Below are 15,263 nucleotides of genomic sequence, written 5' to 3' on the forward strand. Positions count from 1 at the left end.
TAATGTGGCGCCACTAAACAATACAAAGCGGGCAAAACGTGGAGGGAATTCTTTCTCCAGGTTTAGTATTTGGCGCGGTCTAATCACCGCGCCTACCCCACATTCCTTCAAGCACACGTCTGCAACTACGCCTTCAATGTAGTCCTACATGAGCTCACTTACTTGTGGCTGCGGGGAGAAAAATATGAAAGGCATGTGCCGTGCATGCCAGCTAGCCAGCAGGTTAGGTTATTGTGCCATTGTGCCTAGGAGAATATCAAGTTGCCCTCGCCTCGTCCTATTTTGCAGGCTCGTACCACGATATCTCGAAACTTGCTTTCCCCACGCGGTGAGGTGCGTTGTGTGTGGCAGGGTACTGTGTTTGACTATTCTATGCGATGCTGATTGAACATACGATAGATTAGCAGTAAACAATGAGTGAGCCTTGCAGTCGGCAGCGAAAAGTGCTGATGGCTGCATGACCTGCAGCATTCCAAGCCGCGCGCTACTAACCAAATGTCACGTGTTCCGACACCCAGTGAAGTTTTGAAACACGTGATTTCCAGTAGGTGCTTTTCTCGTTGATAGATATATCGCATTTACTCGCGTAATCATCGCACTCGCATAATGGTCGCACCCCCTACATTGTCTACTTTATTTTTCGAGTGCTCATCATACCTTCGAAAATCACTGCAGTGACTGCCGTTTGCTTGTTGCGGTGCATGGCAGCCGATCGAGCAGAGTTTTCTGCCATTTCTTTTTGCAAAGCTTTTCCACCATTGCATGCACAACAGTGTGCACAACAGAATACTGTGACACATGCACTTGTAAGTCTCCGAATTGAGCAGGAAAAAAAAATAGAGAAAGAGAGAAAGGAAAGCATGGAAAGCGTGGAAAAGGCAGACAACATGTGTACAGTTTACACTATATAGACTGATGACTATTAGAAAAAGTACTTTTAGCAAATAATCTGTTTATGCAGTCCCTGCTTGTGTAGATCATGTGATCTTATTCCATAGGCTAATGTGACCGGGGTAGCATACAAAAGCTCTGCTACTTCTTCGAACATTCGGGCCTCGACACCCGGCTGTTCCACGCGACCTAACAGTTCCAGTGTGCGGGGCCAGTGACAAACATTATTGAGGAAATCACTCCACAAATGGTCTTCTTTTTTCTTTTTACTTAGTCGCTCTGTTGTAAATATTTCGTTGTTACTAACCTTTATCCCTACTCTTTTACCGCCGCCTCTCCTCCACTGCTGACCGCTGTTCAGGTGTCAGCAGACTGTGCTAGACAGTTACTGCATTCTGTAGCAATTTCCTTTGCTTTATTGATCTATCTGTTTGTAGGCACAAAGAAATAGTGACCATTTCAAGCCTAGAACCTTGCTTTAGCGGGCCCGTACTTTGCAGAATGCTAAGAAAGTAAAAATGGATGCTAGAAAGAGAAAGAAACAAAGCTAGTTAAAGATCAACGTCACGCAAGATTCTGCATTGAGCACGGGTCTGCAGGCTATCTGCCGAGGCGGCTTTCGAAGCAGCGGCCCGCACTCACATGACAGTCACGTCGAAAGCGGCATTGACGAACCACTAATAGCCACTATCGTCAGCACTGACCATTTTACATAGAGAAAGGTTCGACCGAGCCATTGTTGAAAGTGTCAGCGGGGATAAGGCCACCACGCACAGAAACAAAACAGCAATGGTACCAGGCACAACTTGTCCTGAAAAGAAGGGGGAGGGGGAATTGGGTCCTCAACTACAGCGGATCGCCTGTCGCAGCATCGCAAGAGGGCCAGACCAGCGCGTGCTGCGACGGTGAAGGGCAGATTTTTTTCGCTTTTTCCAAACATGGACTGAGTGGCGTCGCCTGGTGGGCGAGATCGCAGTCGCTGCCGACATCGAGCTCCTGCGTTTTGGGTGTCTCTGTGCGTAACTTTCGGGTGGAACCACCCGAGAATGTGCCTACCGTCTTCCTAAGGGGAAGAGGAAGTTTTCGGGGGTGGACCGCTCCACTTCCGAGAAATCACCGAAAGTTGACCGGCTTCAGTGCCATCGGCGGCGTAGCGGCGACGAGGCAGGTGAGCGGCAGCTTGCAGTGACGAGGAGCAACACCCTGAGCCCTGTGCCGATGAATTCAAGACCAAAACCATATTCGGAAACCACAAGTGCCAACGGTGAGCGTTTTTGGATCACTTACGCTCGCCCACCGTGAACAGCAAGAGACAATGCCGTACACCGTAGAAGGCGAGGAAATAGACCCAGAGGAGCTTGAAGATGGCACCTGGGTCGCACCAAAACCGACGCAGGGCAGCTTAGACCCCTTAGATCTACAACAAAAGTACAGCAAGGCCGCGTCCAAGCCCGCAGAGGCCAGGACTGAACACGCCAGCACTTCAACGCTTCACGTGCAAGCTACGCGCCCGCCGAAGCTGCCACGTCGGAGGCCCATGCCGAGGCTGCCAAGCGAACATTACAAAATTGTAATTAGACCCAGTCAACCAATCAACCTGGCGAACATAGGCCTCACTGCAATACTGGAAGCCATCCAAAACACGGCCAAAGTCGACCCGGCCCGTGCAGAAGAAGACGACCAAGTAAGAATCCACCCTATTAAAAATACCATTACAGTCAGTACACCCGACAGAACCAGGGCAGAAGCCTACTGCTCGCTGGAAGTCCTGAAGAGCCTGAGGTACAATATGAATTTACCAGTGGCTACCTACGTACCAGCGCCGGACGACTCCATCCGTGGCGTAGTCTACAAGGCCTACACGGATGAAACAGACCATGATTTTCAAGCAGAACTCATGAAGAAAAACCCCGACATCCCCATAGTAAATGCCAGGAGACTGGGTTCATCAAGACACCTGGTCATCACCCTGGCGGGAAAAAACGCTTCCTGCCACGATCCGCTTCAGGTGTTTCATCCTAGAAGTACACCCATTCAGAGAGAGACCCGAGGCCTGTTTCAACGGCAGGAGGCTTGGCCACCGCACAGACGTATGCCCGCTGCCCGGCCCTGGAACACCAAAATGCCGAAGATGCGGAGGAGAACATCCACCACCGCCATTAGGAGAAAAACCGACATGTACACCACAGTGTGTAGTATGCCATGGCGAACATCCCACTGGCAGCCGGAGTTCAAGCTATGCTTCGCGCCGGTAAAACCTATAAACAACAAGAAGACATCGCTCTCTTACAGCACCAACAAGCGCGGGAGATCTAAGTCAACAGGCCAATCAAGATCACGATCGAGAGGAAGAAGCCAGCGCAGGAACAGGCAATCAAGATCGAGAGGAAGAAGCCAGAGCAGGAACAGGCAAGACCCCTTCCCTGAGCTGAAGAGCCGCAGCCGCAGTCGGGAGAGATCAACTGCTAAGCCAGCAATGAACAACAAGGACGCCTGGAGCAACGGACCACCCAAAAACGTGGCCTGGACCACCGACGTTTCAGGGCAAACCCGCAAGGAAGCAACTACTCAGCCCGCACACAACACAATGCCGGCCAGGCCTCAAGACATTCAGGTGAGGGAACTAGCAGAGCTGGTTAAATCGTTACAACAACAGTTGGCTTCAGCCAACGAGCACATTAGGCAATTGGAAAACAATTACAATTCGACCACTACCCCACCCGCACCCGAGGAACAGGTGGCCTGTGCTCAGAGTGAGGTAACTGACATGGAAACTGACAGAATTAGAGGCGAAAAGCGCAAAGCTTCGAGCCCAGCGCCAGAAACTGCCACAGAGGAAAAAAGAGAAAAAGTAAAAAACTCGACACTCAGAATAGCCAAGCTAGAAACCGCAATCAACGCGCGTTTTAAGGAGCTAGAATCCAAACAGGCTGAGTTTCAAGCAGCTACTGAGGCTCGCCTCACCAGAATCGAAGCCGCGATCCAAAACATGCTGTCTGGCATTAATCAGCTCAAGATAACTAACATAGGCACACTGACACAGCAACAACAACAAAGCCCTCTTGCACAATCGCAACTCCTAGTTAGAGGTGATGTGCCTAATAATACTAGCTTAGATCAAAGACCCCCAGCAGGGGGCCCAATCAGAACACACGGACCACGTGTGGAAACCCCTACGCATTCATGATGGCCAGTGACGAAATTATGATCTGGCAATGGAACTGCAGAGGGTTCCGTGCAAAAAGACGCGATCTCGAATATAGGATCAATCACTCTACATTCAAACCTGATATTATTGCGCTTCAAGAAACTGGTGTAAACGCCAAACTTGTTGGCTACACAACCTTCAATGCGAAAGTGACGGAGGGCAGTAATCCGTCCATGGCACTCATGATACATAGAAACCTCACCGCAAACACGATAGAACTCGGGATCGAGGATATATCCTACAACTTCGTAGAAATCCTCCCCAGAAAGAAAACTTACCCAACCTTATACATTCTAAACGCCTATCACCCCCCAAAGAACAGGGGCATAGTTGCCTCCAGACTTATTGTAAAGGCGCAGAAACATGCCAGAAGCTCGCCACTAATTATAGTAGGCGACTTCAATGCTCACCACTCGGCATGGGGCTACCAGTCTTGTGACAAGAAAGGGACCAGCCTATGGACAACCTCTCTAGAGCTTGGTTTACCTCTCCTCACAGACCCAGAACGCCCCACCCGAGTAGGTAACAGCGTCTGTCGAAACACATCGCCCGGCCTAACATTCATCAAAAACATAGAATTCGCCAAATGGGAAAACACAGAAACTAATGCAGGCAGCGATCATTATACCATAGCCACCACATTTCCGCTCAGTAAAATCAAGAAAGGAAAATTCAAAGTGAAACATACTAAATGGGACACCTTTAGAGACATTATAAACGAGAGGGAACACATCGTAATCACAAACTTGGAAGAGTGCACATCCAACCTAATTGAGGACGCGAACAAGGCCACCACCGAAGCCGAGATCGAGGAGGATCACCCATCCCCTGACTCACGGCTTATACACTTGTGGGAGGCTAGGGAAAGTCTCCAGAAGAGATGGATGTCACAAAAAAACAACAAGACCTTACGTAGGAAGATAGCTCAAATCGACAAAGAAATCGAGAAACACACGCAAACATTGAGCAGAGAACACTGGCACCAAATGTGTGACCGGCTCAATGGTCAGTTAGCTAACAAGAACTCTTGGTTTCTACTCAGACATCTAATAGACCCTGAACAAACCAAATAAATCACAAGTAAGAACATGCAGAAACTCATTCATTCTTATCCTGGGGAGGAGAATGACCTAATACAGGAACTGCAGTGCAAATACTTCAACACCAGCAAGGACATACCCACTCCAGCTAAATATGAAGGAGAAAGCAATCCAGCTTTAGATAGGGATATAGACGTAGCAGAAGTTAGAGCCGTCGTCAGCCAGTATAAAACCACTGCCGTTGCCGGGGAAGACAGCATAACAAACAAAATGCTCCGAAATTTAGATATCGCTCGATAAGAGAAATCGCTAAACTCTTTAACACCCACTGGACCGAAGGAAAAGTTCCACCACCTCGCTGGAAACATGCCAAGGTCATATTCATACCGAAACCAGGCAAGAGGTTAGAACTGGGAAACCTTAGACCAATTTCGCTCACCTCCTGCTTAGGCAAGGTCATGGAGCATGTAATATTAAACAGGATAAACTATTACATTGAGACAGAACACCTACTACCTGACACGCTAATCGGTTTCAGCGCATGTCTGTCAACACAAGACATTATGCTTCAACTGCAACAAAACATTCTAGATCCACGCCCAATAAGAGCCACTCGTACCATACTGGGCCGGGACGTCTGTAAAGCATTTGATAATGTAGCCCATCAGGCCATCTTAAATGGCCTATCCCATTTCCGACTTTCTCAAAGAAAGAACGGCAACCATCCAACTGGGTGAAGTGCGTGGTCAAAAGCTTACTCTAGGGACAAGAGGCACCCCGCAAGGTGCCGTCCTCTCACCCCTACTCTTCAATATCACCATGATGAACCTACCACAACAACTAAACAGGATACCACACATCAAACATGCCATATACGCGGACGATGTTACCATCTGGACAAACAGCGGCTCGGATGGTGCGATAAATGATGCGTTACAGGAGGCAGCAACCGATCAAAATTGTCTTGGAAAGCGGCCCGGTTCCTCCAGTTCTGACCATTAGAGTGCTGGGCATGCTTATTCAACACAACAAGCAGAATACCGCGGCCCTCACAAAACTGCAGAACACCGCCAAACAAATTTGTGGACTGCTCAGGCGAGTGGCCAACAGACACAGAGGAATGAAGGAGATGGACTTGTGTAGGTTGATTCAGGCATTCCTAATCAGCCGCATAGTCTACTCCTTCCCCTATTATCATCTCAGGAAATCAGACAAAGCTAAAATAGAAGTTATAATTCGACAAGCATACAAATGGGCACTAGGTTTGCCTGTTTATACCAGCACCGAGAAGCTCCTCCAACTTTGAATGCACAACACCCTAGAGGAGCTGATTGAAGCACACAAAACAGCACAAATAATACGGCTATCAGACATGATGACGGGACTACACATCCTGAGTAGACTGAACATTAAACCCATTTACACCACGGGAGGCAGAGCACCACTACCTCCCGCAATCAGACATTACCTAATAATCAAGCCAATACCCAAAAACACCCTGGCAGGCCGGCACGATGGCAGGAGAAAAGCCAGGGCAGACAAACTACGCGAAAAGCACGCGCAAGACCAAACCGCGGTCTTTGTCGATGCCGCCAACCAGGGATACAACACATACACCCTGAGTGCTGTGGACGGAAAATCTAGAATCGTAAATGTGGCCTCAACTAGAGCCGCATCAATCAAAGAGGCCGAAGAAGTGGCCATAGCGCTGGCCATCATGAACCCAACTACCCATACTGTCCTGAGCGACTCTATAAGAGCGCTATTCTCAGCTTTATGAGGGGCAGTGTGGGACTAAATACAGCCAAGATCTTGAAAAACTTTAATCAGGACGACAGAACAAAAATCAATCTTGTCTGGGTCCCCGTTCACTCGGGAAATCCCGGTAACGAGGAAGCGCATAAAGTGGCCCGAGGGTTAACAAACTGGGTCGCGCTCTCCTTGGAACCGGACCCCCCAATGGGAGAGGTAGTGACTTCCTACAACGAACTTACCAACCTATACAAAGAGAACAGGAGAATATACCCAATACCACACAGCAACCTTACGAGAGCACAGGCCACTATCCTCCGCCGAATTCAAACTAACAGCCTTATCACTCCTCATCGCTTAGCGATCTTCACAGATGGGGAGGTTGACCCAATATGCCAAAACTGCGACAAAAATGCCATAGCCAACCAAAGACACATCCTCTGGGAATGCGAGGGTCTTCCCCCACCCAGAGAGCTTCTGCCAGCTCCCTCTGAAACGACATGGGAGACCCTAATACGGTCTCCTGGAGAAAAACTACAAAAAGGAATCGTTGCCTGGGTGGAAGAGGTCGCCGCAGACAAGCGGCCACCTACAACGCCCTGAAAATTTTTTAATAAAGTTGTTTCCTCCTTCTCCTGGTGTGCGAATCTAAACTACACGCAAGATGGTCGCCGTGATACCTTCATCTAAGGTGTTTCGGTATTTTGCATAATAGTATCAAGAAAATTTTCCTGGTCCTAGTTTGCTTTGTTGTGGTTCTACAGTTATAATGAAATGGTTTGATAAAATAAGGGAATTCAGAAATGGAATGCAGTTGCTCTTGTGCTTGTAATGGTACTGTACTGGTACAAGTGGGACTGCTAGGGAATGTTTAGGTATTTTATACTTTGTTTTAACAAAGCAGTTTCTCTAACATTGGCTAAAACAAACCATTTCCTTTTGCAAGTAAAAGGTAGCCAGCTATTTCACATTGCTTACTTTCTTGACACTGTTGCACTTTGCTTTGTCCTCATTCAACATAGTACACCATATGTTGTCTGACAAAGAGGCAAACTTCTCAAACAGTCAGCAGGTTTTGAACAGACTATACAAAAACAATGCAAAGATAAGCCAACAGAGGCACTACTACTGCACAAAGAACAGAGAAACGCTACCATTTGACAGTGTTCGTCTGTGTTGCCTCATCCTTGTGCTGTGTTCATCCAATCTGTACTCAGCCTGCTGATTTTTCAAATATTTTTCACTAAGCTAGCTTAGTAATAACAGAAAAGTGCAGGGGTGTATAAAAAAAAAATTGCCAGATCATTTTTCTAGCACACTAGCAGTGCTGGTAGCTCTAGTGACTTTCAATCTTTATAAAGCAGGATGCCAAGATACGTTGTTGTGTTTTTCATTTAACTAGGGTAGTTGACCTCAGCGACATTGAATATGCTTCTTCTAGCTTATGGCGGTAAGTTATCGAGTCTTACTGCAACATCATTGGCATTTGAGGGATAAAATTCTGAAAGGCAATCGAATCTGACTTGTGCGAAAAATTTGATTCTGAACAACAAGAATGAATCCTCTCCTCGAGCACTCCTCATTTGTGAGCTTCTTGCAGTGGTAACATAATGTTGCTTATGCACCCGCCCTGCATTCCAGGTGTAGTTAATGCCGACTCGTTACTAAGTGCTCAACTACTGCCATTCAAGATGTACCAACAAGCCCATTTCGCCACACTTGTCGACTTGTTCCTTTTCCTGAAAATGAACATTCAGCTGAAGGGCTGCCGTTTTCATGCCGCTGTCAAAATGCAACAAGGATTGTGAAAGGTTATAGGCTCTTTTACGCGAAATGACATTAAGTCAAGCAGCAGCAGGAGCTCTTGGAGTGGTGCATTGCTGTGCAGGCTGACTGTTTTGAATAAGATGCGATTCAAGCTGAGTATGTAATGTACATGTTTATCTACAGAGCTAGTCCAGAACCATTTGGATGCACCCTTGTAAATAATAATGTTCAATTTTTCCCCAAGAAGTCCTGCAAAAAATTTTTTTTTCAATGTTAGGACCATTTGATTTCTGAACCAAACTAGGTTACTGCAGAAGCTGTGGCTGCTGAGTGCCATAGGAACAGTGAAAGTAGTCGAAAATGGGTTTTAGTATAGTTAAACCTAGATATAACGAAATTGACAAAGTCCCGAAAAACTTTGTTATAAAGAGGATTTCGTTATATGCAGGTTCGGCATGAAAATTCGAAAAAGAAATGCTTACCGTATTTACTCGATTGTAATGCGCCCTCGATTGTAACGCGCACCCATTTTCCGTGACCAAAAGAGAGGGGAAAAAAATTATCGCTCTCGAAAAATGCAACTATCGCTCAAGATTTACTCCCAATACACTAAAGTTGAGATGGACAAAAATGTCCCAGTTTCGCCCGAAAGGTGAAGCATCGATTGCGACAGCAAATTAGCAGACAGCTATACGAAGTAAGGATAGTAGTTTTATCGGCCGTATAAACTTGTAAACATTCGCTGTTTAACTAAATTGGTAGACTAATGCCTAAACACACGTACTACAGCACGTGGTCAAAGCTACGGGAGCTGGCGGCCATATTGAAATGCCGATGGCGGTATGGTAGTGCAAATTTAGGGTCGTACTTGATTCTAACACGCAGGCAATTTTTGGACCCGTTTTATCAACATCGGCAACATCACTGGAAAAGGAGAGTACCGGCTTGGCTGGCTAGGCCAGCTGCAGCAAGCTGCAAGATCAGGTTTGAATGAAGGGAGGGGGAAAGGTCACGCCTACGGGCGGCAAGATCGCCGGGTCGAGGGATGCAGGCCCGCCTCGCGCATGCTCGCTCTCGCCTCGCAGTCACCGTAAATTCAAGCGTGCCATGTGCGATGCCGCCGCTTCGCATTCCGTCGTGGCGGAGAAGGTGCTTCCGGTTGCTGCTCGTGCAAAAATGAAAAATATTGGGCGAAATCTCTAGGTTGTCGGCAGGGAAAATTCGTTATTTTGAAGGGGTCTCCCGCTGCCACTTTGTTACGTAGAGGTCCCAAATACATGTGTTTCTATGGACTAACGGCAGGGAATAGAAAAACTTCATTATATCCAGGAATTCGTTATATGGAGGTTCGTTATAAGCAGGTTTAACTGTATATGGCATTGACATGTGTCCTATTCATTGAAGGAGAGCACATTTCGAGAGCATGGGCCAGAAGGCAAGATAATATTTAGTGCTGGAGGAATGCAACACAGTAGCACCACCGACCAGTCTCTAAACCTTCAGACACCTCATAGCTCTTCCGCAATAGCTCGTGTGTCTCAAAGAGCCAGTTTGCATTCGGCAATGAACATGCCTGTTAGAGTGCGAAAATGAGCAAAAGAACCAGAGAAAACTGTTCACTTTAAAATGGAAGAATGAGCAAAAAGAAAACTGAAACTTCGATTTAATAAGGAGTGATGCACTTGGAGGCATAGTAATCCTGCTGTTACGTTCCCGGGTGCTGTGTTTTCCCAGCTGTTGCGTTGTTTTCGGCCGGTCCCGGCACAGCTCCCATAGAACCCAATGCATTGGTAACCCCGCTGTTGCGTCGCAACTGTGGGACCATTCCCGCATCATACGTTGCGAACTGCCACCCCGTGCCGGCCCGAGCGGCCATTTTGACTTTTCATGTCGCTTGGCTTGGTGGCTTGACGATGGCATTGACCGCCCAAAGTGCCGGGTGTGACACCTATGACGTATTTTCGGTTTCCGCCAGCAAAAGCATGGCCTTTGAGATCCATATTTGCTATCTAAAGATAGTGTCTATGACGCGTTAGGGCCCTAAAATTAGTTGTGGCGTATAGATGTTCCATGCAAAGTCCAAGAGCTATAACGTCATCGCCACGGGCCGTATGCTGCATGTCCGAGTGAAAGCGTGCGAGGGGAGCCGACGACCACGTCTAAATCTCGCGCGCGCAAGAAAGGAAAGCAGGGAGGGAGCGCGCCTTCCGTTGCGCTCAAGGCACCGGCGAAGGAAGGAGGGAAAGCGAGCGGAGTTGTACTCTAGTGCTCTAGCATGAACTGCGTACTGCGCGGTGGCGCGCGGACCGTGTCTTGAAAGCGATCTGTGTTGGGGGCAAAGTTTAGGCAGTGTAGGTGCATCGGTGGCTCGTAGCTTTGTGCGTGCTGTGTGTTCTCGGCGCTCAGTTTGTGTTAAAGCGATAGATGATGATTTAATGGCATCCCCTTTGAAACGGGACGGCGACAAATAGTCACCTAGCCTGCTTGATTTAATCAGATGTTCTATACATGTTCTTTATCTAGCATTTTTGTACACCTCTAATGAATCTTTTTCTTTTTTTAAATTTACCGTGCACCGCTACTAATGATTTTAAGAGATCAGGTCGTATCACTTTTTTCCGTGCTTTTTTTTTCCACTAGTACTCTAATCGTCTCTTGCTTATCTCTACGGCTGATCTGTTGATGTTTCCTTCCACTTCAAACCCAAGGGTTTCCGGAAGTTGTACGTTACCTACGGTTCTCGCTGGGTGAATCCCGTCGCATTCTATCAGCATGTGCTGAGTGGTCTCTGCATCTTTACTGCAGCATACACATGCCTCATCTAGTTCCGAATATTTGCTCCGGTATGTTTTTTTCCTTAGGCAACCGGCTCGAGCCTCAATTAGCAAGGCACTGCCCTTTGTGTTATTGTACAAATTTTCCCTTCTAATTTCTTTCTTCTGATCCTTGTAAATCTCCACGGTCCTTTTTGTTTCCATTCTTTGCATCCAATTCATTGTCTCTATTTCTCTCACTTTCTTTCTGATGACTCCTGGTTGTCTATTTACAGTTTCAATTATCCTATACTTGGTTGCAAACTTCCTAGACATCTTCCTCCATTCTGTGTCCACGCTTTTCATGTACAGATACTTGTGCACTTTAGCCGCCCATTTATTTTCATCCATGTTCCTGAGCCTTTCTTCAAAACTAATTTTTCTCTGTGCTTCTCTGACTTCGAAAGACGTCCAACCCATTTCACCCTGCACTGCCTCATTTGTGGTTTTACCGTGGGCTCCCAAAGCCAACCGGCCTACTGATCTTTGGTTAACTTCCAACCCCGACAAGATATCCGATTTTAAGCATAGAATAGCATTTGCGAACGTTAGCGCTGGCACCATTACTCCTTTCCAGATTCCACGCACCACCTCATACTTATTGTGGCCCCACAGTGCTCTGTGTTTCATTATTGCTGCATTCCGCTTCCCCTTTATTTTCAGATTTTCTTGGTAGTTGCTTGAGTAATTCTTTCTTTCGTTTATGTGTACGCCGAGATACTTATATTGCTTCACTATGGGTATTACTTGCTGTTGAATTGACACCATAAAGTTACTCGTCTCTTCATTAAAGATCATAATTCCTGATGTCTCTGTGCTAAACTTAAGGCCTAGATTTGTCGCTGCATAGCCACTGATATTCGCAAGTATCTGTAAATCTTTTTTATTGTCCGCTAGTAGCACAATTTTATCTGCGTACATGAGTCCAGGGACCTTCTGTTGCACCATTTGTCCATTACGTATGTAGGATAAATCAAAACCTAATTCGGTGTTTTCCAGTCTTTCTATACCCTTAACGTAAAGCGTGAGCAACAATGGAGCAAGAGGACATTCTTGCTTCAAGCTTTGGTGAATTCCCACCATTTCATTACCTTTTCGACCTTCGCATACAACTTGTACTTGGTTGTCTCTATACAATATAGACCACTTATAACGTATCCGCTTATGGTGCAGCCGCGTGAGACGAAATACTGGTTATAATGCGGCTTCCGTGGGAAAATCTCGCAGACAAGGACAGTAGCAAGCACGCTTCTCAACGAGGTGCGCCCAGTGATGGGAGAGGAGATCAACGAGGGCGATGCGGAGGAGGAGCATGATTCCAAGGGTGGTAAAATTGTCGCCGTGCGCCATATGTGCGAGTTCAAGCGCACGGGGGACGCGCGCCTTCACGGAGAGCGAACGCACAGTGGAGAGCAAACGTGACTTCCATCGCGCGAAAAGCCAAGGGGATATGGGAGGGAGGAGGGGCGACGCTGTGCTGCGGCGCCAAATGCGTATCTTGCAACCGGGCTCAAGGGGAACTGGCGACGCAATCTCCCATGCGAAAGGAGCAAAGCGGGAAGGCAGCACGGGAGGGGGGGCAGAGGGGCAGCTTCTACTCTGCCAACAAATGCGTTCGCGCCTGTGCCGGCTGTCGGTGTTGTCGCGCGCGCCGTATCTTGAAAGCGATCTCCGCACGGCTCTGACTTTTGTATGCGTTGTGCTTACGCCGCTCAGTTTCCGTTGAAGCGATAGACCGCACGAACCTTCGTTTGCTGCGGCGGCCGCATTTCCCCACGCCCGCATTTTGACAGTGGTTGTCTGCGGTCATCGAGTCTATTCATGTTTGCTTGTGCGCGTTGACACCACACTTGTTAAGATAGTTAATAAGCGAATGTTTACAAGTTTATACGTACGATAAAACTACTATCCTTACATTGTATAGCTGTCTGCTATAATTTGTAATTTTAACTGGGATACATAGCGCTAAAATGACACAAGCACGAGGAAGAATACGGGACGAGTGCTACTTTTTGGCATGGTAGCCACATGACTGTTTTTCCTTTTCTTCTTTCCTTCAGTGCGTCTTTTGCAGTGCCTTCCCTGTGAATATATATATAATTTCCAGCTGCAATAAAGCAATTGTTTAGCGCTCGTCCCTGTGTTCTTCCTCGTCCTTGTGTCGTTTTAGCGCTATTTATCCCAGTTAAAATTACAATGACCTACCAACACTCCCAAACTTCTTCCCTGCTATAATTTGCGATCGCAATTGATGCTTCGGCTTTCGGGCAAAACTACAACTTTTTTTCACACGTAAGAGTCAAAATAATATTGTGTGCAGTTCAACACGACTCTCATTGCTCAATTTTCCCTATTTCTCGGCTCTTGCGGTTCCCGGCTCTTACAGTTTTTACGGTCCCATGAAAAACGTATCAGTGGGGTTCTACTGTATGTTGCAGTAAAGATGTTTAGGTTGCGTTTGTTGTTTCATTGCAAAAATATGTAGAGAACAAAGCTGGCACCCAGCACATATGCAGGTGTAGTACAGATGTTCTATGTTGAGGCATGACAGGCAATGATGTTTCAGTGAAACTTAAGTCTGCAGGAGACCTCGAGGAAAACTGCTTCTGTAGTAAATATTTCTTAGGTAGCATGGCTTCACTTGTATAATTAGAATCGCCTTTTACAGAATAAAAGTTTCAGTTTTGATCTCGATGTGAGGAGCAATGTTTTGTATTGAAATGTGCTCCTTAATTACTAGCATGGAAGGGAAGAAGCATATGGTGTCCAAAAGAGTGCTATTGTGGCTGGTTTTCTTGAAGTTGTTGACTGCCACAAGTTAGCGCAACTTAATGTTGTGCTTCTCAAAACAAGTGGCGAAGTGATGTTTGTTGCTTTTCCACGTAAATTGCATGGCTGCTGCGAGGCATAGCACCTAATGCATATCACCCATTGGGGCACAGTAGGTGAAATGTTAGTGTCTCTTCTCTCTTTCACTACCCCAATGTGTTTTTTAATTTTTTTAGCAATATTTATTTTTAAAATTATTATTTTATATAAGTTTTCTTACTGGCATGTGTTTTTTGGCATTCCTAGCATGAAACCAAAAAACGTCTAAGCCTAGTTATGAATTCTCTGCACTTTTGAACCTTTTTATAACAATTTTTAATTGTATTAATATGTATGAAAGCAGCTTCAAATGAAAGAGCAGCAAGTTGTAAGTTCGACATAAGGGTTATTAGAATATAGTAGTCTAACCATTAATGTATATTCAATTTGATTGAAGAATTGCAGGCAGTAAAATGGAACAACTTCATGACTCTTCATGGCAAACGTCAATTCTTTGCTGCTGTGCAGATCTGAAGTTGGTGGGTAGCAAATTGGGTGAAAGAGCTGCCTGGGCTCGAAGGTCTTCCAAGAAGAAAAAGACGCCCAAGGAGAGCACAGCTTCAGACCTCACCAGCAGCCACTCCTCGCTAGCTAGTAGTGAAGCCAGCCTGGGGCTGCTTTGCTCTGCATCTCGTGAGGTAAGACTTCTCTCAGACCACTTTCTGTTATGTTTGACACTTAAGAAAAAAAATGAGTTCAGTTGTATTAGTAAGTTATCCTCTTCTACAACCCTAAGATAGCTACTCTCACTCTGAGACTAGGCTTGGTAATTCAGAAAAGATGCAAGAACGAAAGATGGTTGGAGATGCCCACTCCCTTCTAGTTCCCGCACCAGCTCACTGTGACATCATGTATTTTGACAGCGACTGCTTGAGCCTAGTTAACTTTTTATCAGTAAAGATAAACTACATTGTTTTTCAGTCA

The 15,263-nt window shown here is 46.4% G+C and overlaps 1 protein-coding gene across 1 annotated transcript in view; it reads left to right on the plus strand.

Moving 5' to 3' along the window:
- Positions 1-15,263, plus strand: part of LOC119458532 (regulator of G-protein signaling loco-like) — an 80,833-nt gene that overhangs the window by 46,952 nt on the left and 18,618 nt on the right. The window contains exon 9 of the mRNA XM_037720371.2: positions 14,808-14,977. Within this exon, the coding sequence (XP_037576299.1) occupies positions 14,808-14,977 (170 nt within the window). The remainder of the gene's footprint in view (positions 1-14,807; positions 14,978-15,263) is intronic.

Source organism: Dermacentor silvarum, chromosome 1 (genome assembly GCF_013339745.2).
Source record: "Dermacentor silvarum isolate Dsil-2018 chromosome 1, BIME_Dsil_1.4, whole genome shotgun sequence".
In the NCBI taxonomy this organism is placed as follows: Eukaryota; Metazoa; Arthropoda; class Arachnida; order Ixodida; family Ixodidae; genus Dermacentor; species Dermacentor silvarum.